Genomic DNA, 27,611 nt, shown 5'->3' with positions numbered 1-27,611 from the left:
CACACACAGCATAGAGGGAACGGAGCGGTTCTGTAATATTTTCTGAAGCCTTGTTGAAGTATGGGCCAGTAATGGCAGGGCGCTTTCTGCTTTTAAGCAATTACATGTTAAATTGGATCCGTTTGTTTGAGTTGTTTCTGTGGGCTCTACAATCGTTTCGCTTTACTCACATCTCAACTACATAATTGTCTCAAAAAAAAAAAATGTCAAAGGTGAGAGCTTGCCTCGGTTTTTCGTTCCTCTTTTGTGTATAAAATAAGTTTTGCAAACTGTGCACCATTCAAAAGTTGAAAGCTCCTGCAGAAAGATAATATGAGAAGGAGAGTGCCTCTCTGCCAGCCAACATTTATTGGCAGACCTGTCCTTCACAGAGATACACTTCATAATAACACTTGTAGCCATCAGGGCTGTGTGTGCAGTGCATGTAAAACCATTGACATACCATTATTTCTGAAATAAAAGAGAAAGAAAATGGCTTTAATGACTTTAACCTTTTGAACTCAATTGATGCAATACTGGTCAGCGTCACATCCCTTCTTATCTGAGTCAAGTCAATTTTTATTGCCCCAAGTCCGAATCTCAAATTTGCCTGAGGGGGTTCAACAATCTGTAAAGCAAACAGCATCCTCTATCCATTTGTACCCTTGGTTCGGAGTACCAGAGGAGGGTTCTCTCTCCCAGGATGGACAGACATGCAATAGATGTGTTTACAGAAAAGACCAACATAATATAATTACAAAACAGACAAAATGACACACAGAATGTGCAGGAAGAAGTCAAGCACCTTCTGGGTGTTGCCAAACAGCTAGAGCATGAGCCACGCGACCTCCTCTCCACCATGTGACCTGGAAAGAGAAGAGGCTACACAAATGTCAGCCTCACAGAAGGGAGAAGAAAACAAACGGATGGGTAAAATGTAGAGCAGAATAAACCAGATACCCGCTGATAGTTGACATTCAAAAAATAGCACTCAGATTTTTATATCTCCTTAAATCCAGCCCCCTAGACATCCCCCATTCCCGGGTCCAGAAAAGGGTTCCCTCTGTCAGCTGGTGCCGAGGCTATCTGCCCTCTCTCAGACACACCAACTAGTCTCAAAACAAACACCGCTCTCCAAACAACCACCAGAGTAAACCAAATTATAACAATGTAAAGAAACCTATTTGAAACAAGAAAGAAACTAAAAGCCAAAGTTTTTCTGGCCCTAAAAAGAGATTATGAATTGGCAGAATATCGTTCTTCTGTCATAGAAAGTAGAGCCAGATACAGGCAGGGACCACAAATTGGCAATTGAAACAGGAAGACATAAAAAATGATGGCAACACAAAGAAAGGTAATAATGTTTCACTGTTCAACAGGAGAGCCTGAGACACAAATGCACTTCCTCCTACAATGTTCAACATTCAATTAAGTAAGGCACTTACTTTAACAAGTTCAACTCTCTAATTTCAGATTTCAAAGACTGTAATAACCTCTCAAAAAGAAAGGAAGAAAGGATTCAAGGCACACACACACACACATACACACACAAACTGACTCACCAGCCAGATAATAAAGAAAAAGAAACAAGTCTAGGGAAAAAGTTGACGGTAGCATGATGACTAAATATAAAAGAGTCAGGAGTAGAAGTAACAATTAAGATGATTTACTTCAAAGGTGGGAGAGAGTGGTCGTGCCAAACGAATAGTAGTCAATATAACAAAACTAGGCCTGGCTAACTCCTACCTCTGAAAACAAAACACAAACAAAATGGCTTTACTCACTTATCTAAAAAAAAAAATAGCAGCACCAAAACAAAGGGTCGACAAAAATGAACTACGTATGTAGCTCAACTCAACCTCTGTCCTCAACCTCCCACCACAAACCTTCAGAAGTTATCAACAACAATGTCACAGCTCAAACAGGCAGAGAACAAAAACGAAGAAGGTGAACTCCTCAGGCTCCCTCCTTTTATTGTGGGCCTCAATCTGTTGATTGGCCAGCTTGAAGTCTGTGGAAAGCAAGGAGCAGCATGACTGGCCTGCACAGGTCGAAAACCAATGACCTTGTTGGCACCTGGAGAGAAAACAAGGGAAGGAGAGAGAAAGAAAGGCAGGAGGGAAGAAGGCACACACACGGGCGCTTTGTGCAGGGCCAAAGACCAGCATCTCAGTTTTATTTTGAGTTGAGGAGCAAGAAATGACTTGACATCCAGTTTTCCACAGCAGACAAGAAGACCTCTAATTTAGTAATTTGGGACTGATCATCTACAGCCGAGTCAGTACTCAGTCAAACCAGAGTGCACAGACATTATACAGCAACCAGAGTAACTTACTCTTTCCAGTGATATCAGTGTCCACTGTGGGTGAATGTCCATAAATCTGCTTAGAAATTGTGTAAAAAGATGGGCTTGTTGTTACCGCAGATCTTGCCTCTCAATCATGAAATGAAGACATTTTCTCCAGTATCAAAGGCAATCCATGTGACTGATAGCTGTACATCCATGGTTACAGTGCAACATCACCCAGAGCATGATGATGGGAGCTGTTGTAGCAAAAACTCAAATCATATCCATCAAGAAATCCGTGAAAATGTGCTTTTTAAACATGTTTTTGTACAACACTAAGACCTCGTAATAACCTCGTAACATTGGAAAATCCATTCACATACAGACATTTGTGATGTTTTTAGAACATGCAGGCATTTTGAAGAAGCATGACTAAAAACAACAGCTCAGATGGCAAAGCATGTAAATGAATGAGTTGGTGTGTACAAACTGTCAAAAGTCAAAAGGGACAAATACAAAAGAATGAAACACAGTAAAACCCTCTTAAAACATGATATTGTGAGAAAACATATTGTAGTTCATCATCATGCCAGTCATTTTGATTCTAAATTCATGGGCGTGGCAAAAAAGATACCTCCTTCATGGAGATAAATTGGCTCCATCAATGCACAACTAGCACCTACCGCAACATCTACTGCAACACTGTCTTTGCAGTGTGTCTGTGTATGAGGGTTTATGAGTCATCACTTATCAGTCCTCTCTTTCTCTGCGTCTCCTCTCAGGTGTTCACCAGGTATGGGAAGTGCTACATGTTCAACGCTGTAGAGGAAGGGAAGACGCTCCGCACCACCATGAAGGGAGGGACAGGAAACGGCCTGGAGATCATGCTGGACATCCAGCAGGACGAGTACCTGCCGGTGTGGGGAGACACAGGTAAGCAGGACCCCCTTGATCAACTGTCCTGTTTAATCTCAACCGATTAGAGTTACATTTCATTATATGGCCCTAAAACAGCCTTTTTGAAGTATTGCATTGTACTGAGCCAAATACTCAAAACATTGATGACTGATTTGTAGAGCACTAGCACCTTTTTTGGAGCACTTTTTGTTACACTGATGACCTCAAACCTATTCTGCTGCTGTATTCACTCTTGACTCAAAACAAAGTGCAATTACTGCACCTCCTCTTCTGAATGGCTGTGATCATATTTGTCCTTAGTGTCATATCATACATATTCAAAACCCTTTCAAGTCTCAAGCCTCTGTGATCATCTTTATTACAAAGATTGTTCACCACACTGATGTGCATACTGGAGGTCTTGTTAGTGGCTCAGATTGAGGGTTTTGAGGCTCCCTGAATGTCTCCACAGTGAAGCTCATTGAATGAGCGGCTCACGTCTGAACCAGTGGGAGGCCAGACGGGGGGCGTTCCCAGAGCCGCTAGCCAAGCTACGAGCAGCCCAGCAGATGGGCATTATTTACTTTAGGCTCAACTTAAGGAAGATCTATCATCAAAAAGTCACAACCTATCAATCCTCCTCATGTTCTTCTGTGGACAGCAGGTCTCTCAGCCCCCCCCCTGTCCTGAACTCCTGGTTGTATTTCTGTTCAAACAGACTACTCCAGGCACCACCCTGGCCGCATGTGGAGCTTCGTCTCCCAGGCTGCAGTTTCCAGTGCCCATGTTTATCCCTGTGTGGTTTCATTAACCCAGATGAGCTGAGTCAGCCTCAGCAGGGAGTGTTTCCTCAACTGAGCCAGATCCCACTGCTGTGCAGACATGATGAACACACTGGTCAGGGACACTTCCCCCATCTACTCCCACCAATTACCTCTTTTTCCATCCAATACCCAAACCCTCTACCCTCCCGTGGATTCTCTTATTGTCCATCATCCAGAGGCCAGCAGTCGGTCTCCGGGGTTCTATTAGCACACGGCGCTCTCCCGGGACCTGCAGGGCGGCCATGATACTCCTCCTCATTTTATCAAGATGAAGAAACATAAAAAAAAAAAACATGTTTCATGTTGTGAAAAATGAACAAGACTGATTTTAAGTTTGAGTCGTGGGAGAATACGGACGGCCTGTTGCCTGGATACCCAGCTTTCTCCTCATTGTGTTGCTGACCGAACTGCTCAGGTGGTAGAAATGTGTCCATCTGTTATTTCCATCCACACTGTGGCTGTCTGGAAACTCTGCTCTTACATAGACCTTAAATAATCACATGGAGGACACCGGGAATTCAATTTCAATAATTCTGACTCTAAATCTGACTTTGCTGTGTTGTTGTTTCCTTCAGTTGTTATTGTATGGATGTCATCTGAGATGGAGAAGAGAAAGAAGAAGTGTAACCTTTTGGTTCCACAGATGTCTGCTGCACCTCTGTGACAACATCTTGAAAAGCTTCTTGTTTTTGCGATTTATGTATTCAAAAAATGCTTAGAATGGTAACTTAAAATGAGTTAGAAATATCTCCCACAACATGCAGAGTTTATAAGACAAATATAGTTTCTGCATCTGTGAACTTGAGCACACCGAGTTTCTAATCTCACATTTCTTTCAACTCTTGCTACACATTGACCTTTTTTTGAAAAGTAATTTGCAGTTTGCAGCGTCAGGCAGGCCTCTTGGATATTAGATTTGTCAAGCAGTCTTGATCAAAGTGGTCTGTTTACACACTCAGCACCCTCCACATGTCTGCCTTCAGCTGCACAGCTAAAAAATGTTTGCAGTGTGGAGAAAAGACTTTCAAAAACATCACAGCCTGTGAAACTCTGATGAGGTTCATCTTCAATTTCTTCTCTATATCAGAGACTAACATTTCAGGAAGCTCAACTTGAAGACCTAACCTTTCAGAGTTCCCAAGCACCCGGGGACATTGACCTCACCCACTATGTCTATTTCTAACAGCATCATTGATGGAGGGATGTTGAATGTGAGTGATATGCAAAGAGTTATTGATTTTTTTTGTTTTATCTCCTCTCATAGAGGAGGAATTAGAAAGAGGCATGTTACATCAAGTTCTATAATCTCTCCCTTTTTGCTCATGTATCACATCACCAGTCGGAGCTTTAAGTCTCCTTCTTTTTCTGTCTATGTGCCATCCATCGTCTCAGATCTTGGATCCTATTCTGTGTGGAAAGCAGGCGAGTAAAGCCTGACACACATTTGAGTGCAGTGCTGATATCTTGCCTTTCCTCTGCACTCTTTGTGTCTGCTGTTATTAAATCAAAGCCATGTTGAGAAAGCACTCTGAGCGGCACCTGAAGGAGCTGAAGAATGTTTGTTCAACAACAGGTTAAACCAAATGCAAAGCTGAAGTTGAAGCACCTTGATCCTTTTATCTTTACCACTTGCGTGTTTGAGGTGTTTGGTCAGTTGGGATGTTCGTGTCTGTGCAATCGTGTGTGTGTCAAACTATTACTTTTGCTTGTTGGAAACATATTCTTCTTTAAGTGCACCAGACAGTTTCCTATATTGGTGAGGACACATGCCAGAGAGAGGTTACTGTTTAATTTATAATTTTATATATATATATATAATTAATAAAGCGGTATCCTGAAATCTTTAATTAATGCTGGTGTTGGTGGACTTCAACTGCTATATCATGAATGGGACAAGCTGCCTCTGTAGTGCTCATTTGCTTCTATTTGTCTTTCATTTTCAGTCTTCTTATACATTGTGAGTTGTCTCTGTGAAGGTGCAAAGTACATTTTCACCCAACAGCTAAATTAGAATAATACATTTTTTGCAAACTTGGCAAATACAACGTGTTGTCTCAATGTGACCGTTTCTGTGTGTGAACTGAGATTGATTTATGTTTTACGTAGAAATGTGCCAAATCTAGTTTGATCACAAATACCTGAACTACTAGGTTTATAGAAGGACAATGTATGAACTAAAAGTAGAGAAGCTAAGTGTTGTGGAAATGATTAAACGGGAGAGCGCTAATCCTGATGTGAAATCCTCTCATAAATGGAAATGTAAACATTTCCATGACAACTGGGAAACCCATGAGCTGATATGATTAAAATCTCAAAAACAAGCTTCTAAATGGACCTTGTGGTGAGATTCTACAAGGTGAAAAACAAAACAAAAAGTGTGTTTCAGTCCTTGTTTGTGTACTCAATTGTTGTTTACTTTTATAAAACAATGGTTACAACAGATTGCTCAGAGGTAAGTAGATACATTAGTGAAAGAACCATGGAGTTATAGTAATCTATAGGTGGTCTATAGCCATGTGTCAAACATCTTAGTTTAGCATGCTAACATCAGCTGATTAGCACTGACTAGCAAATATTAGATAAAAAGAGAGAAGTGAACAAAAATAAGTCCGTAGAAAGTATAAAACTGTATGTATGTCAGTGCTTACATGTTGTGTATTGTTAGAACTGTAATTAAGTAAACGTATTGACACTTATTGAGGACATTTTATCTTCAGTACAGGGAAAGACAGTACATTAACTCACACCAGGATGAACTCCCAGATAAGATTTTTTATTTTATTTTAAACAGACATCCAACAACATGAACATAAACACTTAAGCATTTCACGGACCACGTTCCTCATTCACCCCAGTTGAACCTCTCCTTTACCTCTTCTGTTCTCTAACAGCCAAACACTTGTACCACCTGAATTTACTCAGTGTCGTACAAAGTAGCAAGATCTAAGTTATGATTGTCTCAGCAGCTGGCATACTGGGACAGATCCCGTGGGGCTGCCGCATTGGTGAGCCAGTGGACCGAACGATGACTTTTTCACCGGCCCTCTCTGTGTGCCTGTCATGAGAGCATGCTGCATGTGTGTCCGTGACTGGGGTCACTGGCCAATCAAAACCAAGTTAGTTAAACTTATGTCATAGCCTAGCCCTAGTCCCTCGCTATTGTTGCAGCTGTAAAACAGTGGATACATTGTTTTGAGTGTCACAACCACCGCAAAGAATCTGAATTAGTTATGGTTGCAATAGATAAATATGTTATTACATCAGTGGCGGGCCGTCAGGGCCTGCAAAGCCTTCTCTGCTGGCGTAAACAGAATCACAAAGTTATAGCTATTTTATAATTTAATAATTTTTCTTAAATACACTACATGTATCATAATTTATAAAAATATTTTTCCCATTATCTTATTTTCTCATTGCACAGCTACTGTCTTCCTCAGTTGCCCTGTTTCCAGTGCAGCTTGTTTTAAGTAGAGCTTTTATCCAATCAGATTTCACCTCTGTGTCTCTAGGTAAGAAGAGAGGCCCGAGGCCTGCAGACCTACGATATTGTTGATTGTCATAGTCTTCAACCAATCAGATCTTTAGTTTAACATTCTTGGACACGCCAGAGTGGCCTGCAAGCCTACAACTACGTCAGCATTAGCAGCAGCGCTGCAGTGAGATTCTGTGCTGTGATTGGTCAGTGGGCGAGCACGTGACTAATTTTAAACGAAATTTACAGCAGAGGCTTAGTGGAGTAGTGAGAGTTCATATTGAAAGATATGAATGAAATTATGATATTTTTAGCATTTTGCTTGGTGTAGATTTTTTTTTTTTCTTACCTAGCTTTGTTTTTTAACACTCAATGGCTGAAACTGGAAGATAAACGGATTTGTGAGTTGGGATTTAACTGTGGGATTAAACTCATTGTCAACAAAGAAAAGAGGATGTGATCAGCATTTGGTAAGTCAACTGGTTCGTTTTTTTACATCAAATATCTGAATGGCTCTTGAGTGTGTAGCAGAATGCGTGTTACTGCTGTTGTTTTTCCGTTAAGCTAGTTAGCCTAGCCTCCCGGAACACTTGCGGGGTACAGCTGTTTTTGTTCCGGTTCAGAGGTCACACAGACCGCTGTCGCCAATGAGCGCAGAAAACATTATTTATATAACATTATTTCCTACAATGTAAGCTTCTGCATTTTCCAAATGCAGTAGTATTATTCAAACGTTTTGTTCGGTTTGTAAGCCTCGTACCGAACGGTTTAATACAAATACGTTATATAGTTACAGGCCAAGAAACGATTAATAACCCTAGCTGTGGCGCCATCATGTGGTTATAAGGTGGTATTTCAGCAGTGAAGGCCCAGGTATAAAATGCAAGGCCGCCACTGTTACATTACATACTTGCGTAAAGGGTCCCGGCTACTGAGTGCTCCAGTGTTATGCTTAAGTCTTACACAAACTAACTATTTTGCATACTGGATTCAACTAAAGCTCAAGTTCAGAAATAACAAACTTTGTTTGATCATCTTTTGATATTGAGAGCAGAACTGAAGCACAAACAAGCACAGCGAGCCCTGTTTGCTCTGATCTCTAACTCTCACACACACACACTCCTTTTCCTTCAAATAGACAAATACAGTGCGCAAATATAAATATGTAATTTTCCCTCTCAGTGAAGAGATCATTGTCTTTACACAAGATGTCTGTCTCTAAAGAATAGGATCGTGTTTGTTTGTATCTTTTCTCTGTACACTGACCACATCTCTCTATCTGGTCATCTGGTTTGAGTACAACCAGCCAATGTAATGCAATACAATTGGACGGGTATTAGAGCTGAAACGAGTCGATGAAAAAAATCGATGAAAAAAATACATCGATGGAGTCATATTTCAAGCTCCTCGGTTGAGAAGATCTGCTGCTTTTCAGAAAATCTCACTTTTTTTTTTACATTGTCAGACAAAACAAAAACCTCAGTGGTGCTCAGTCGTGTTTATTCTTTTGATGCCTTTTCTTTTTCCTGTGTTATCTCATGGTGTTCTGGGTATGAATAACATGTCCACGGCATTTTCAAAGTCCATTTTTCAAATAACATTCTTATATCATTATTGTGTATTACTGTTCATATTGATGAAACCAAATTCACATTTACTGAGAAAATCTGTTCAGTCTGTTCTCAGTATTTCTACTTTTACCCAGCATTCACTGCAAAGATCCGACATCAAGTCTAATATATATCAATCCAATATATTTGCACGTTTTTTTTTTTTACAGCAAGCACTTTGGTTGACAAATGGTCAACACACAACAGCTGAACAAATAGATTATTGGTAGATATTGTTGTGCAACATGGAAGTGTCAGTTGAAACAGTCACCATATTATGTTGGTGCAGCTAATTGTTTACCAAGAGCAACAGAGCGATGTTTACAACAATGTAACAGCAGAAAATAGCATCTTATTGAACATCTGCCTATACACTTTTTTATTATTAACACATTCCTTGACCAAAGACCAGAACCAACAATGTTTGCGACTAAGCTCTTGCATATGCAGTCACAGCCTGATAGATTATGCCTCTTATAGAAATACATTGGTACAAATACCATTAAGAACACACTAAAGAGCCAAAATGGGCATTGCATTCCTTTATCACAATAAACATTTAGTGCAGTTAGTGCCTATATTTTTGTGTTGTGCAGACATCACTGTGCAGGCTCAGGCATGCAGTTGCTTATTTACACTGGTAAGTGTTCTTGATAATGAAGGCATATGTCACCCAGTGCAACATTGTGGCTCTTTTATGTGTTTTTGATTGTTTTTGGTCAACAGTGGGTAATAATGTAAAATAGTATGTCTGCTAATGGAGCATTAGTCCAACAATTATAAGATTTACAGCTTAATATCATGTGTTTTTCCTTGTACATGCCACTAACTAAAATATATGACAATATATGATGAAATGAAGGGTTTAAGTCATCAAATGAAAAATGGGGGCCATCCCAATCCACATACGTTTATGTAAACATAACTGTCTAGTTTATCTTGTTTATCTTGTTTTAGAGTACTTGACCTGGTTTTGTCTGCTTTGCTTAAGTAGAACCAAATTGGCCTGGATTAAGCCGAAAAACCTCCAATGAGATTTAGCCTGATTTTCCCCAAGAGGACCAGATAATTCTATTTGTCCCAAATTATGTGGACACTGGTGAGGTGAGCTGGAACACCAACTGTAAACCAGGCCTCATCGCCCCGTCATCAGTGTTGGATCTCACTTGTGCTCTTGTGGCTGAATGGCCAAATCCCTGCAGCTGGGTTTCTAAATCTGGTGGAAAGCCTGAAACCAGACGAGTGGAGGCTGTTATTCATGTTGTTGTTATATGTTCAGCAATCACATATGGGTGAATTGTTCAGGTGTCCACATACATTTGCCCATATTCAGTGTACTGCCCTGGAAACATGTTGTGCTGCAGTAATCCTTTCCCAGTGAGTACAGTAAATGAAGCCGCTTCAATTAAATGTTTGTGTTAAATACAAAGAGAGCTAATAACTTATTAATGGTACAGCGCACACATCATAAAGAACAAGTCAGAACAACAGAGTAGGATGAGACATAAAGGACATTAAACTTGTACTAGACCTTTATTACGCAGGACATGATCATATATTTTACCAGAGACTGCACCGGAAAGGACACAACAACATTTAATTCCCCACACACACATGAACACAGAGTCAGCAGTCTGTCCCAGCCTGTCATCAGCCTGCACATTTATGCGCTTGTTTTCTATTTCTGACACACACACACACACACACACACACACACACACACACACACACACACACACACACACACACACACACACACACACACACACACACACACACACAGACTCTGATTATCTCTCTCAAACAGCCAATGTTTCTTTCATACTCTTTTTCAGACACACACATAATCACAGAAACACACACGTACTGTACTCTTTGGGTTGTTTTCAAACACACAGCCCGAAAAAAAGGCATGTTTGATCCCTTCATCTATTTAATATGAATGCATTCAAGCTGTCAGTCGCTGCAGATGTTTGACTGGTGAGTGTATCATAGTAGGGTGATAATGCTATATGCAGGTGTGTGTGTGTGTGTGTGTGTGTGTGTGTGTGTGTGTGTGTGTGTGTGTGTGTGTGTGTGTGTGTGTGTGTGTGTGTGTGTGTGTGTGTGTGTGTGTGTGTGTGTGTGTGTGTGTGTGTGTGTGTGTGTCTGTCTGTCTGACGCGAGGTGTCTGGCTGATTGTCTGGCAGGGCCTTGATTGAAAATCCGGCAGCTCACCACTGTAAGTGAGGACATGGCGAGAGAACATTATCGATTTTTTACAAAGAGCGCTCTCTCTTTTCCCATAAATGTCATGGCTCTCTTTTCGTCCTTGCCCATAACTGTGTGTGTGTGTGTGTGTTTGCATACTAGTGCTGTGAATTGCAGGATAAAGGTCCTGTCATCTATGGAGTCAGCACCGATCCTCCTTCTCACTGGGGTTTTAAGTCAAGACAAATGAGACAGCAGGTCACCGAGAGTTTGTGTTATAATAAAGGATCTTAAAAGTTCGTGGCTTTGAGTCGAAAGAGCGAAATTTGCGAAATGTTTCATACAGGAAAATCAGTTTTTGACTCTCTGCAGCAGCATCTGTTGAGTGTGAACAGCTTTTTTTCGCTCCTTTATTCCCTGAGCAATGTATCTGAACCAGTCAAAAAGCCAAAGACATTTAAGGTTTTTTTTCTGCACATTTCGGTTTGTTTATTGCCTGAATAAATCATCTAACCCAGTCTTCCCATCTGTCTTCCTTTCCAGAGGATACAGCCTTCGAGGCAGGTGTGCGTGTGCAGATCCACAGCCAGGCGGAGCCCCCGTTCGTTCACGAGCTGGGTTTCGGCGTGGCCCCTGGCTTCCAGACTTTTGTAGCCACACAGGAGCAGAGGGTAGGTGTCCCTCTCTTCCACTTCTACACAGTTAATAGCTTTTCTCCTCCTTGTGTTGGGTTTCACTTCTAATCCACGTGCTCATCTTATCGCTCGGAGATAAATAAATAAATAATCTTTGATTTATTGCTTGCCATAGCCAGGCATGATGTGATTGTGTCCATGTGTGTGTGCATGTGTGTGTGTGTGAGTAGCTGAATGTGTCACAATACCCTCTAAACCTTAACTGGCTTCACTCGAACTCAGCCCCACTCAATCATACTGAAGCTTTGTTCCATCACACAGGGCCGAAATTAAAGCCTGCAGGTCTCACAGATATAAAAAGCCAAACGTAGTGAATGCACTAATAGACTTTTCTCTGGTAACAGAAGCTCCTACTCCACCAGGTAGTTTTGACCTCTTTCTCTTTCCCATCCCACTTGTTAGAGTTGAACATGTTTCAGTGAAGGTGTTTCTACACTGCCAAGCTGAATAACTCCATACTGTGACCCCTCGCAGCCATGTCAGTCAGGAATTATTATTATCCGGGTTATTAGTTCTGTTTTTCTCTGTAACTTTTCTTTCTCTCCATTTCTTTCTCTTTTTCTGCGGGTGAATTTTGTGAGTTTAAAAATGAATTGTCTGACTCGACAGCGGGAGCAGATTGCCCTTCTCTTATAGATTTGTGTCAAAAATTAATTTCCTTCTCATTTTCTTCTCTCTCTGGCATATCAATTCTTTTCTTGTTACTTTGGCAACCACAGTAACTCTTTTGTCCAGCAGAAACAAGCTGCGAACACAATTATGACACATCGACACCTTTTAAATTGATATGGGGGAGTCAAAAGCGAACAGTTGTCTGTTTACTCATCCAGATACATGGCAACATTTGCATTAATTTGGAGTCTGACCACCTGGGGATTGTGAGTGTAATATTCTATAAAATATTAGCCACTGAATTCTCTGCTATGTTACACTTTACCAGCTAGTTGCTAACAATGTGGTGCTGCTGTTTTGTGCTGGTCAGCTAGTACAGTGAGCTAAAACAGCTGCTTGCTTTAGGTGTAAACAAAACAGAGAGGTTGGGGGCCGTAAAACCAAAACGATGAGCTGAAAGGCGCTTTAAAGCTTCGTAGAGATGAGAGGAACTGCAGAGTTGGGGGATAGTTCTTTGTGGGTTGATCACTATAAGAAACCCCTTTCACATACCAATAAACACGTGATGTGTTGGAATCACAAACGTATTGATTATAACCACTTAAAGTGCTTGGGTCTGGTTTTTTCCATTAAGCTGATTTCTTAAACTTCATTAGAAAATGTAACCGGTTTGCTATAATCAGGGTAGGGGACTCGAGAAACCTGTTTGCCCGCGACCAGCAGCTCTATCGCTCACTCTGTGAGTAGATCGGTCCACAAAAATGTCCCAACCCTGTGACAGCCACAGTTTATGCCATGAGAGGCTGATATATAACATGGAGGTCAAGCGTGTAGCTGTTAAGATGTGAGTTTGTGGCCAAACTCATCAACCGTTTGTTGTTTATTCTTGTGGGAGTGTTCCTATTATATTGGTGTGGTTTAGCCCTACCCCTTATACTAGCGCTACGCCCTCTTTTATAACTCATGAACCATTTCTCCTATAGACACTGGTGGGAGGCGTGTCAATGCGCGCAAGCACGGATGGATATGCGTACATGATTGAAGCTAATGCGTATTTGTTTACAAGTACGTATGAGCATGACAAAGACGTAAGACCATTCTTCAGATAGAGAAAGTCCTGCAGTGACAGCAGAGTGCGAGGATGAAAGGGCCGATTGTTACACACGGTGCATGCTCGTAATTAAAATGATGTTCAAATAAAATTGAAACAAACTCAAAGTAGTCTCTAAAAGTCTAATTAAGTCAGTTTCCGCTACTAAACATTTGACTATTTGTAAAATTCCATCACATTTGTTTCTTATCTATCATCGCTGACATAAATTAAAATATAAAGCAACATTTTGCAGATTAGGGATTGCGGTAACCAGCTTTACAGTGCATGTAAATATGTTCTCAAAGGTTGCTCTGGGTAGCCTCTACCAACATACTGAATGTGAGAGACTGAACTTGCATAAAAAGGTGTTCAGTTTGGATTTCAAAAACTTTTCTTCAGCAAAATTGAGTTGAAACATCGTCTCACTGCTGTACATCACAGCTCGGTGTGGTGCTGCGATACAGAGAGTCAGCGGTAGGCAGGAAGGAAGCGGGAGAGATCTTTGCAGTGATGTTTAGGCCTCCTGGGTAATGAACCTCCAGGGTTTCTGTCATCTTTCAGCACAGCCCATAACTTGCAGGGGTGAAGGCAGTCCGTCCTCTGCCTGTCTGCTGCAAAAACACTGTGCCTATCCACAAGCCCACACAGTGGGGAACACAGCAAATTTAGCTCCAGCTAATTAATGCACAGTTGCACTTTGTATCAGAAGGAAAATGCCTCCTGCTGCGAGATGTTCCCACCTGTCTTTTTAAGCTTCTTCTTCTATAGAAACCCGGAGGGCACTGTTAAATATGTTCAAAAATAATCCTGATAATGAAGATTGGGTAGAGTATCTGGTTCACAGACTTGGGATGGGGCCTTGTGGAACACATTTTAAAAAGCCCTGGTGATTAGCGGATCTTTGTAATGGATGCCAATCCGTCTGCCTGTGAAAATGACTTTGACAAAGAGTTTAAATTAGCTTATTTTGACTAATAATTTTGGGCCTAGATCAAAGCAGCTCAATCAAGTCAGCAAAAGGCACAAAGTGCAAAGCTTATATGGGTTTGAATGTGTTTTCACTCACAGGCACTTAAAGCTCTCCAGACGTAGAAATTGCCCTTCTGTGGGCTTTTGACTGAAGCTGAAAGAGCACAGTGTTCCGTTGGTTGAGAAAGCCATTCTTTGAAAGGTTTTTAAAAAAACTGTCCATTATACAACATCCACGTGCACTCAAGGTTAAATTGATTAGAATGAGGTGGTCAAAGGTCACAAAACAGGTTTTTGGCCACAACGGAGGAATTAATTAGCTAATTATGACAATTTCACACAAACGTCGAATAGGATAACATAATGACGTTATTACATTTTGGACAGACTTGTATTTAAAATACAACTTGACTGTTGTGGGGAGGCCCTGTACACTGTTTTGGTGTTGATGTCCAGCTTAAACCAGCGCTCTACAGTTTCCATTTGAGCTCACCCAACCAGCAGCAACACTATGACCTTATTAAAACCCACTCTGTTCACAGATGCAACTCTTTCACAGTGTCCCCTGCTTGTGAAGCCTAATTAAAGCATTGCTCTGGTGACGGGAACATTGATTAATAACAGCCAGAGTGGGGCACAGGCCTCCTATCTTATTAGATAGATAATAATCAGGCCAACGGGTCCCAACTTAGTTAAAAAAAAAAAAAGTGATATTGAGCACCTTGGATTATCTGATTACAGAGAAATAATCAGATCTCCGATCAGCCACATCTGACTCTAATTAGCCAAGAAGCGAAGATTGGCTGAGGTGTGAAGGTGATTTTAAAGGTTAAGGATTGCTGCGAAGCACCTTTCTTTAGTCCCTAATATAATTAATAGCATCTGGATGTCAGTATTCATTTCTTGTGCTTGCTGCTGGCTTCAGGGAGGGCATGTTTAATTATCACAGGAGACATAGTAGCCGTGTCCAGAAATGACTAGAGGCTTTCGGATTCTGAAATATTCAGCTTGCTAGATTGCCGTTTGGATTGTGTTCTCATTTATTGTCCTATGTGTTGGTGAAGTGATCTGAAGACCTAAAGCATCAACATCCCTAGAAGCACAGATACAACATCGCCTGAAAGGGGAGGCAGGGTTTCAAATCTTGTCAGTACTAACAAGCAAACTGCGGCCAAATTTCACCTGGCAGGATGCTGTGTTTTGCCTCATCCCCAAAAAATTGCTCGTTTGGCTGAAAAAGCCTCAGTGGGGACGCATTGTGATGACAATGAAGGGAACTGGGGAACAGAGGGTGATGGGTGATGGATGCCGAGTGTGGGCTAGAGCACGCTGCCCGTGTTTTGGAGCAGATGGGCCTCCACACTGCTCGGCCCGGTGTCCCTCCTCCTTCATCTGCTGTCCCAGTCCTTAGAGCCACAGGAGCAGGAGGAGAACATTTGGAGTTTTTGTGCTCCCATTGCCAGGCGGCATGGGATTTTTCTGACAGAGTCTGGCGATCTGTTGAATTGTTTTCCGCACCGCCTGGTTTGTTGCGAGGCTCTTCTGCTGCTCTGTATTGGCTGGTTTTCAAGGACTGAGGAATGCATTTGGAGGGCTGCAGTATGGATTTGTCCACAAAATGGATTTTCAATGAAAATACTTATCCAAAGTATCCAAAAAAATCCAAAAGTATATATAAATATTTAATTATAAGTATATATATTTCTGTTTTTACCTCATGATAGAAGTCCTTCCATTTTTTTTCTTGCTTGGTGTATACAGTTCTATCTTTTATTAGTTTGTGGTTGCGGGCTGTTGGGAGACATCGCACATCTTGTGCATTCAGCAGGCTGTTCAATCCTTTGTTGGGGAGAGTTTCAGTCAGCACCATCAGACCTATAGCGAGCACTGTTGCTACTTCTGGCCACAGTAGCTACAAAACTCAATCGACTCATGGGCAAAAGTCCTTGGATTCATTTTTTGCTTGGTTATCCATCGATCAATTTTCTGCAGTTGCAGAAAATCCTGTTATTAATTAAGTTACTAGGAGTTCTTGTTATACGAATGTCAATACATTCAGGTACGTACAAATTATTTTAATGGTTTAATGATCTAGTTCAAAATGAAAGGCCAAAGCGCAGAACTCAACTAGGAGGCAGATGAAGTGAAAGTACACAATAAATCAGTGATGATGGCAGAGGGCAGGAGGGTGAAGAGTAATGGCCGGTCCAGCTGAGCAAGGTGAACGAGGGTCAGGTTGGATGGGGAAGCAGGCTGGCAGACAGGAAGGTGGATGATACTGAGGCACAAGGGAACAACAGGATTAAGCACAGCAACAAACACACAAGGAGATAATACACTAAGCAGGAACACAAGGAGCATGAACATAAGACTACCACTGTGGCCGACAGAACGATCTGACAAGGGCCGGGAGGAACGCCAGTGTTGAAATACTGCTGGGCTGATGAGTTGATGTATTCCAGGTGTGTTGCTTGGAACACACCTGGAATACATCCAGGTGCTTGGCAGCAATCAGGGAGCCAGGAGCCGGGAGAGTAAGTGGAGAAGCCACGCCCACACATACAGAAGAGTACTAGAAACGTAGTGGAGAGGGGGACACTGGAAAAAGGCATTCAATTGCATTCTATATGGTATTTTAATAAAAAGAAACGTGTGTGTGTGTGTGTGTTTGAAAGAAACTCCTAACTCTCCCCCACACCATGTTTTCTCACCTGCAGCTGACCTACCTGCCTCCCCCGTGGGGAGAGTGCGAATCGAAGGCTCTTGAGTCTGGCTTTTTCCAGGTCTACAGTGTAACTGCCTGCAGGATTGACTGTGAAACGCGCTACATCGTAGAGAATTGCAACTGCAGGATGGTGCACATGCCTGGTAAGCACCACTGCTGGTCCGAGTTCAGCACACAAAGAAAAGACACTTCTGGGGGGTGTATTGACCATGCACAGAGTTGTAGCAAGGTTGCAGTATTTTATATGAGATTAGGCTGCATTGGGAGACCTCATATGGACGTCACAAGTGAATACAGGATTAGTTGTTGGCATTAAAACCTGGGATATTGTTTCTATATTCATCCAACTGTCTTTCAAGAACTCAATGTAAACACTAGCATTCACTAATTCCTCCTCATTTGAACTGTTCTTAGGCGATGCTTCTTACTGCACACCTGAGCAGTACAAAGACTGCGCCGAGCCTGCCCTTGGTAAGTCTGCATATACACACAACCTCATGAACATGAGTTAAGACGGCACACACACACACACACACACACACACACACACACACACACACACATGCTGTATTTTCTGGTTTACATATCATTATTTGCCTCGGCAAAGGATTAGGATTATCTCTTTTCCCCTGTTGATACAGAGCTTTAATGCTAAACCTGCATTAAAGATGAGCAACACCGCAGAGAGTTTTAAGCTTGGGTCAGCTCAATTTAAGAGCAACTAAAGTATATCATCATGAATGCCAGAGCACTGTAGTAGGTAACAAGTCTACATTGGGAACGGGCGATGGCCACCGTCGTACTGTCCGTCCTCTCTGTCCGTCATCGTTTAAAAAAGACATTTCACTGTCAAAGAATAACTAACACAACTGGCCAAAGCACTTCCAGAATATCCTATAAATGGAGGAAAGTGTCTGCGTCGCTACTTAACTTTCTGATTTATCAAGAGAACAGGATTCATTTCAATATTTCCCCTTGTGAGTGAAGAGCTCATCAAGTCTGTAACCAACATCAGAGCAGACAATTTAATGGATGGGTGGTCAGATAGATAATGGTGACATATTTCATGCGTTGAGTTAAATTAAACAGCCCTGTAAGAGGTGTTTGGCAGCCTTTGCTCCATCCTTTCACATTCAAAATTTTAAATGAACTTTGTCAGTTTTATTTAATGTTGACTCATCCAGCTGTTTTAAGATATTGAACTGATTCTTTTTTTGTTCTGAGGAAAATTCCGGAAAGACACTCGAGAGAGACTCATGAAATTCAGATGAGAAGGTTTCTTTGTGATTTTACCCAAATTAGATTCCTGATCCCTTGACTTTTAAGTGTTTAAAAGTCAAGGGTTTAGTTTAGTCAAGGGAAAGTGGTTTCTTATCTGTTTCCTATTTGATTATCGTGTTAAAGGTCACAAGGAAGGCTCGAGCCTGTCCCAGCATGCATTGGGGTACATTCCGGCCATGCTTATTAAAGGACATGAAAGCACATATACACCTTACAGTCACACGTAAAAGGTTGGGGCACCTAAATTTGAACATAATATATTTTCACGAAGGCAGTTTGGTTCTGTGACATTAACGCCTCCTGGCTACCCAGAGACGGAGACTAGAAATCCAAGCTAAAGTAGCCTGTGGACCTTCCTTTCCACCAACTTGCCATGACTACTGTCACGTCAAATGACTACGCTGGATCCAGGAAAAACAACAGATTTTGAGCTGCAAACTCAGCTTTCTCGGTCAATATAGCAAGCATTGAGGAATTCCATACATTTACCTTTAAAACTGATTGGACATCCACATAAAAGGTGTGAATTTTCCCTTCAGTTCAGACTCTGTAACACTAGCAAAGCCATAACAGTGCAGACCTTCTGTTCACCGTGATCTCTACTTCGTTTGACTCGCTGCACGTAAACACAGCGATTGCACAGCGGTAGTCTCTAATTCAGTAATTCAGATACAAGGCGAGTGTTATAAGTTAAGTTAATGATGTGACTCCAGATCTGAAAGTATATGTGCAGCTCACGGTCGCTCCGTATCAGAAAAGAAATAAAAAGGCTGTAAGCGCAGACACAGTGGGGGAACATAATTAGAGCATGATATGTGCTGATCATCTACGATACATCCTTCTAGTGTTGCCGCGATGATATCAACAATTAATATCCGACGCTCAACTATAAATCAAAACTTATTTTTTAGGTTTTGTCCGTTTCAAAGACTTCTATTAACCTCTATTGTTTATTGTTGTGGAGGCAGAAATGAGGTCTGAAACTGATGAATGACTAGATTCCAAGTGAGAAAGTATTCTAAATAATAAAGACATTTTTTAGTAATTTGGCCGCACTGACCATTATATAATATATACTCACTAAGTGGTTGCAGTGGCAAGGCTTTATGATGAAAGAGCCCCTCTCAAGATGAATTCATGTTCTTGCATAGTCATTAAGAAATTATAGCATGCTTTAACACATTCTCAAGTAATACCACTGTTAGTCATATTAGCTCTCATGCAATATACATTTTAGTGAAAACATAAATAATACACAACTGCTAAGTTAATAAAAAACATACTAAGTGAAATCATCCTCAGCTGCTGGCCAGTGGGAGTTACAGCAACATCAGAAAAACTTTCTCTCCTCCCACGCCAGTCTCTCTGCTCTCTCCCACCGCGACAGGAAATTATTTCCTGAAAGCTAGAAACATAAAACCTTTCACAATCCCAACACACACACACACACACACACACACACACACACACACACACGGAGAGTTTGGATCACTGAATGCAAATTAATTCTTGTTTTAAAGGCAGTGCCAATTTGCTATACCCGTCAAAGAACATTTCACGCATCAAAGTTTGATTGGGTTTCTCTCACTCTATAACTGTGTCACTTAAGATGTGGAGATGGCTCTGAAAGCACTTTGTGATAGGAGACAACTTGCTTGTCTAGTCATTTGCTTTGGAGTTTATCTGAGTCTATAATCACACACAGACACAATTATTTCCAATTGTTGTTATAGCTTCCAAACAGCAGATGCCAAAACTGTCTTAAATAGGTGTTGGTTTAACATTGAGAAGATACTAATACTATAATACTATAACTGAAAAAAATGTATTATGGTAATTTCATTTTTTTAGATTTAAATGTGTATGTGAGAGAGAAAATGAAAAAAGGGGGGGTGGACAAAGTTGAGGGGCTTAGAGCAATAAATCAATCATTTGAATGCAGGAGGCCTTGCTCCTGTGTATCCAATAATGTCTCATTTGAATAAAAAATAAGAGACCACAGAGAAGCCATATTGAATTTCCTCTTGCAATTACGTGACTGTGTGGTCCCACCGGCTATTAGTGCGCCGTGGGGGAAAGCTGCCTGGTTCTCTGTGATCTGCGGTCTGCCACAGAGCTGCCGCAGTGAGAAATAATCCTGATGATACTAACTTCTTCTTTCGATTCAGAAGAATTAGGGGTTTGGGATTTTTAAATCCAGAGAGGAGTTTTTTTGTAGAGAGAAACGACTCATTCGAGCTATATTTACATTTTGCAACTTCATAAATTCAGCTTAGGAAAGTGATTTATGGGGAGTGTGAGCAGCCTCGGTGCCGTAGAAGCTTTTGATGGAGCTATATTTGAAAAGCCTGTGTCGCTTAACATTACAGTCACTGTGAGAGAGTTGGTGTAGGCTGTGGGCTTAACACGAAATCATCCAATGCATTTTAGCTCTCTCTCTCTCTCTCTCTCTCTCTCTCTCTCTCTCTCTCTCTCTCTCTCTCTCTCTCTCTCTCTCTGGCATTTCTGCATCAGGACTTTGTCTCTGTCAGGGTGAAGGCTGTTGTCACGGATGCTGCTTGAGGGCGTGTTTGTGTTTGGCGCTTTATATGTCGTGACTTTGACAGTGACATTGACTTATATTGTCGTTCAGGCTTTTATGGAGTAAACAGCCGCAAGACTTAAGGCCATGTGTGCAATCCTGTGTGGTATTTGAATGCCAGTGTTTATAGGTACAGTATGTGTTTTCATAATCTGAAATCTGACCCCTGTCTTCAGTTTCCAGACAACAGGGGTCAGATTTCAGATCAAGAAAAGAGGTGCAAGATATATTTTCCTGTGGCGTGATGCTTTAAGTACAAAGCTGCAGACGCTGCAGGTCTGTTTAGTTGAATGTTTATTTGCTCTGATAAAGCATTGTACAGCTGGCACCAACACACTATAAAGAGGTTTGAAGTTCATCTTGTTGAGATACCAAAAAAAGATGGATAAAAGGAAAAGCAAATTATTGCACTAAACTACTCATTTTAAGCCGCTCCAAGTCCTGATTACTTTTATCAATTTATGTTTTGAATACTTTTCCCTGAAAAATAGACATAAATGTATTTAGAAGCTTATAGTGTATTTACAGTCACCTTAATGTATTGTTAAGTAAAATAATGTAGAATATTTTATTAGATATAGCAATTTGTTTGTCCTTTTAGTATTTTGTGCCTACATATTTTGTTTATCTTATAGTTTTAATAACATATATAGTTTGTGGTCAGTGAGCAGATTTTCTCCTGAAGTATTAGAATAATATAGAGATTGCTAGATTTATGCAGATGACTCTCCTCTTATTCATTTCATTGCATTGTATCAATACACTAGTGACTAGCTCAGTCTGGCCAGAAGTTCTTCAAATACACGGTAAGACTTTGGTCTGCCAGTTGGATGTAACATAGGGGTGGAGGCCTTAGTTAAACTGGCAAAAATATTTAGCAGTCACACTGCTCACTGGATATTTCCTGCCTTTTAAAGTGGAAGTCTCAGTATGTCTAGGACTATATAAGGAAAAGTCTCAATTTGTGTCTAAAAGAGCATTTTTCCTTGTGCTCATCATCCCCCCCCCCCGTTACTCCCCTCTCCATCGCCCCCTCCTGCGTGAAGCTAAACTGTCGGCTGTGGAGAGCAGTAACTGCATGTGCAGGACGCCGTGCAACATGACCCGCTACAACAAAGAGCTGTCCATGGTCAAAATCCCCAGCAAGACCTCGGCCCGTTACCTGCAGAAGAAGTTCAACAAGTCGGAGAAGTACATCACGTAAGTAGCAAGTAACAAAGTTCTTAACCACCAAATGATGCTCTGATGCTGCTCGAACTGTTAGGATGATGAGTAGAATGCAAATACAATTTAAATAAAAATAGCTTCAGATACATTTACTGTAAATGTATTGAGCCACACAATTGGCTGCATTCCTGCAACGTTCATGCACGGATTAGAACTTCATTCATATTTTTGGGGTATTAATCAATGCTTTAGCAATGAGCCGTAGGGGCCGCTGATTCACACCATTTCTATGGTTTGTTGTGTGTCCCAGGCCATGAAATACAGAGAAAAAACTGGTGGTGGGGAAACACCAGCAAATGTTCAGCTCCTTCAATCCCTCTTGTTAATGACAGATAACCCAGAATGATTGTCCAATTTAGGAACAATCCTAATTCCCAAGAATGTGACACATTTCATGAGTGTGTTCTAGTTTTCTCTGTTTTTACATGTTTTACAAAGAACTAAAAGAAAATAAATTTAGAAACAATCGTGAATGAAGCTTTTTTGAGGCGTTTTTACCACCACATTTATTGTCGATACACCAAGACTGGCAAGTATTCACACTTACACCAATCCATTACTTCGAGTCGCCACTACCTGATGTGGGGGACAGCTTAGCATCCAGAGATAACACACTCTAAATGGGAGAAAGATGCAAACTCGCCACAAAGAGGTTCTGAGCGTCTTTGCTGCCCACGTTGTCTCCTGTAGCACTTTTAATGACGAATTTAGAGAACTGGAATATCTGTGAAAAGCTGAGCTTCTGCAATACACATGTTCTCCTCCCACACAGTGGTTGTGTTGCCTGTTTGCTCAGCCTTGCAGGAAATAAATGGACTTATCACCAAGTGATCGTCTGGTGGTGGATTCTTCAGGACTAATGCCCAATTTTGCCTTTTGCAGAGACAATATCTTGGTGTTGGATGTGTTCTTTGAGGCTTTGAACTATGAGACCATCGAGCAAAAGAAAGCTTACGAGGTGGCGGGCTTGCTGGGTAAGTTTTACTCAATGTTAACTTTATTTTCGAAACCTGGATCCAGTTTACATTAGTCACAGTCATGCTACTTTTGAATATGTGTGTTAATTCATGGGAAATGGCCCACTCTGAGTCAATGGCAGAAGATTGAGATAAGCTAACTGAAAGATGTCTGATTGGATGGTCATGGTGTGTGTGACAAGCCATCAACAAAATGTCGGCACTGTGACATGTGATTTTACTGGCAGCGAGCTACATCTTTACCAGTTAAGTCACAGCATCTATAAATGAAAAGTGGGAATCTCCACAATCTCTGACTGAACATAACAAGGTAATTTGTTTCAGTATTTACCAAGTAATTGACAAAAGCAGTAATCTTTAAATAAACGATCAAGTTTAGGAGCTGTTTCTTTGGGCCGGATTCAGGTTTTACGCTGTATATCTGTAATCTATTCTGCTTCTCTTTGTGTAACTGTGGCCTTCGTCTACAGGTGATATTGGAGGCCAGATGGGTCTGTTCATTGGAGCCAGCATCCTGACCATCCTAGAGCTGTTTGACTATGCTTATGAGGTCGGTCTAAAGATGCTGTTTTCACACTTTTGTTCTCGCATGAATGTTGAACTATCTAATTACGCCAACACATCACTCCTCTAAAGGGTCCCACTCGGAGCAATAAACATTGATAGCGCTCGTTTTGGGGGTTTTCAGTGAAGAGCTGGAGCATCCGTTGACCATGAAAGCTGACAACAAAAGCAATGTCACTGATACAAAAAGCAGATTCGATACAAAGAGCTAGATTTACTTCATAAGCGGCCTGAGATGAAGGAATGTGTGCCGGTGCTTTTCCCATTACCTTTGCGTTTCCTTTTGCTGCTTTCAGCTGCGCAGGGCTCTGGCAAAATATAATAGTCTTTGTCTCCCCGAGGGATGTGGAAATACAGAGGGAAAGTAATTTTCATTTTTATTTGTATTTTAATGGCCATAATAGAGTAATTGGTATAAGAAAACCTCATGCCGCTGACATAAGCACCTCTAAAGCTACTTTCAACAGTTTGCATGCTCAAATGATTGTAATAGTGTAGTGTGTTGCCATATGCCACCAAATACATTTTGTTAATGTTCCTATCTGTTATAGAAGCTCTCTTCTTGTAATTATTAAGTGATGCTTTTCTGAATTATATTTCCCAATCTGCAGGTGGTGAAAGACAGACTACTGGATTTACTGAGCAGAGAGGAGGAGGAGGAGAGTCATGGAGAGGATGTGGTAAGAGTGGCCTTGTCACTTGTCAATTTTCCTTACAGAGGGCAATTTCATGCACTCTGACCGTGCATATCAAACCTTGCCCCGTCGTTACCCCTCCACACAAGCACGGAGAAAGAGCACCCTAGGAAATCTAAAACTGTGTTCAGACCGACAGTAGCATGCCAATTTAATGTCCCCCCCCAAAAAAAGCTCTGCTCTTTGAAGGAGTTCTCAAAGAATCCAAACAGCGACGAGGACTCTTTTGGGAGCAACAATTCCCCCCTTAACAATAACATGCATGAACATCAAATCTTAGTTAAATCAAGAATACCAGAAGCTGCTGTATAGGGAGAAGGTTGGGGGGGGGGGGGGGTTGTTGACTACAAACCGCAGAGAGGCAGAGAGTCTAACATGCAGGAAGTCACTGTATCATATTAAAGCACATTGGTATAAACTGCTGCAGTACAGAACTCGATCATCGGGTTAGTTTATTGTCCTGTTAACAACCAATCCATTGTGACTGGGTTGTGCTGGTATGATTCCGGCTAGTTAGCATGTTAGTGGCTAGCTCTCCTGCCAAAGTAGTATGGCAATTAGCTCAACAAGTAGTCACCTGCTCACCAGAAACACCTATTTCCCAAGGATGCCCAAATGAATATTGCTTTGCCACTCTCTAGTCTGAACAAGCACTAAGACTCTTTCAATCTTTTTTTCCCCAGAGTTCCTGTGACCCAGTGGCAAACCACTCGGAGTCCATCAGCCACACTGTGACAGTCCCCCTGCAGACAACGCTGGGCACCTTGGAGGAGATTGCCTGCTGAGGCCCTCCTCCCTTGTCCCTCAGAGCCACACACACCCAGAGGCTGCCTCCACTTGGTGGCGCCACATCCTCTGTTAGGGCATCCTGCAGGTCCCTAACAGGGGAGGGGAGGACAAAAACAGGGACTGGCCTAAGGACAGTGCTGCACTCTGTCAAACCGCCCTGTCTGAGGCACTAATGGGGATTAAGGAGCTGTCAGCCGGATTTATCGGCCCTCTCTGTCAGCCTGCACTGTACTGTGGTGGGAGGGTGGCCTCCATTGTGCCAGACCAGTGCAGTGGGGTCCGTGCCTCCACATACACGCACACAGAAAATCAAAGACTGGGTGGACAGCTACCCATGAAGGGGGAACACCCCCTGTGCAGCATATCTATGTAACAAACACATTAATATGTCGCTCACTGCCAAATGAACTGTACAAACTTGGTTTTGAACTGCATGCGTCAATCTATCTTGCTCTCTTTGCTGATGCATATGCTGGACTGCAGTGTTGCTTTACTGTACATGTGTGCCGTTTGTCTCTCTCTATCTGCAGGAAAGGCCTGTGACGAAGGCCCAGGTGAGATATCAAACTTCGAATGTACAGATTGAACCTATGGTTGTTTAAAATCATGGTTCAGATGAGACCATACCCTCGAAAATCTATTCTAAACAGCAATTTATTATTTATTATTTAATTGTCTTGAAGGGGAAGGTGATTGGTGGTGTAAGACCATTATTGAGGGAAGAAAACAAAACAAATTTGATCACTGAAAATAGTGAAATCTGAATATTTTGCAGTTTTGCATATTTTTTTCACCCGTCAGTTTAATTTTAGTCAGTTTACTAAAAGGCATGTTTGCTATGTGACTCCAGGGGTGTTAAGCTGTTCCCTACAGACATCTTGAAAGGGATGTCATACTCCTACTGTCAATTTATATGAATACATTGCTTCTAGCTGCTGCACCTCAACCCAGCACACGGCTAAGAGGTAGAATCTGAATTTATTTGCTTTCCAGACAGCCATGTACAAAACACCGCTACAAATGAATTCGCCCAGACTGTTGTCAAATCATTATTTCATTAAAAGAATGTCATTTCAGGCAGCTGTCACCACTTTATCAAAGGTGGCATTATTTCGTCTTTCACCAAAAAAAAAAAAAAAAATCGTATAAATGATTACAAAGCACCACGAGGAGGGTTTAGCTAGGATTTGTTTTGGGGATCCAGGGTGATGTGGTGTAAATGTGTTTTTGTTCCTCATAAAAACGGGTACCACGCAAACCTGAATCATATTTAATCTAAAAGAAATCCAGTAGAACAGTCACTCCAGGTGCAGAAGTGACTTCATATTTGTCACATTCTTTTTCATAATGTTACTCTTTAGGTGAGAATGTTATGTAACGGGCTGTAGCCTTTTGAGGGAAGTTGAATGTCATGCTTACCAGAGAAGGACACATTTTTGTATGAGCACCAGGCTTCCTTTCCAATACAGGTCTCTCTGAACCTTCAGTGTCCTCGGAAAGTTACATATACGGCTTCACACCAAAAGCTTGTGTGAGATCAAGTGAACGATTTAGTGCATATGAGCCCACGGTCATCCTAGCTGGGTCTCTGTCATCATGGTAATGTACATTACAGGTAGGAATGAATTCAAGTGCTTTGTGAGACTATTTGAATTATGATTTCCCATCTGTGGCTCAACCTGCTGTCTGTGTGTACTATTTTATGTTGTGGCTTCAGACGGACACAATCTCCAGCCGACCTGCAGGGGTGTGAGACTAACGTGTCTCTCGTCTCTTCATGGTAACGACACTGGCTGATTCTCTGCTCTACTTTGGCTTCAATTGTTATCGCAGGACAGCGTTTTCTCATTTTGTGATGCAGCATACAGTGTGTGTTTTTAATGTGAAACAATTAAATTAAAAAGTTGTTTTGCAGTGATGGCGTCATGTTGTGACGAGGCTGAGCAAGGCATGGCAATATGTTCTAATTCACACTAAACACAAATACAGGTGAATTAATTTAATCAAATTAAATTAATTTTGCTCGTATTATCTAACGAAAACCTTATGAAGGTGCTCGATAAAGAGTCAAATGATTAACAAAGTTATTATACTGTTTGGATTCTCCAGGAGGACAATCAAACAGGAAAAGTCAGGGGATCTCC

At 41.4% G+C, this 27,611-nt stretch overlaps 1 protein-coding gene across 2 annotated transcripts in view; it reads left to right on the top strand.

The window, feature by feature from the left end:
* asic2 (acid-sensing (proton-gated) ion channel 2) overlaps positions 1-25,485 on the top strand; it is a gene marked incomplete at its 5' end in the record, with an annotated part of 271,122 nt that extends 245,637 nt beyond the window's left edge. For both annotated transcript variants that reach the window (XM_079178043.1, XM_079178042.1), the window contains 9 exons: positions 3,049-3,199; positions 11,803-11,930; positions 17,346-17,496; positions 17,768-17,824; positions 22,262-22,415; positions 23,325-23,416; positions 23,890-23,969; positions 24,595-24,663; positions 25,362-25,485. In XM_079178043.1, coding sequence (XP_079034169.1) covers positions 3,049-3,199; positions 11,803-11,930; positions 17,346-17,496; positions 17,768-17,824; positions 22,262-22,415; positions 23,325-23,416; positions 23,890-23,969; positions 24,595-24,663; positions 25,362-25,463 — 984 coding nt within the window. In that variant the 3' untranslated portion in view covers positions 25,464-25,485. The remainder of the gene's footprint in view (positions 1-3,048; positions 3,200-11,802; positions 11,931-17,345; positions 17,497-17,767; positions 17,825-22,261; positions 22,416-23,324; positions 23,417-23,889; positions 23,970-24,594; positions 24,664-25,361) is intronic.
* Positions 25,486-27,611: the final 2,126 nt, after the last annotated feature.

Source organism: Pholis gunnellus (assembly GCF_910591455.1).
Source record: "Pholis gunnellus genome assembly, chromosome: 17".
Taxonomy (NCBI): Eukaryota; Metazoa; Chordata; class Actinopteri; order Perciformes; family Pholidae; genus Pholis; species Pholis gunnellus.
Note: the sequence above shows the minus strand (reverse complement) of the source record. Positions and strands in the feature narration are given on the sequence as shown.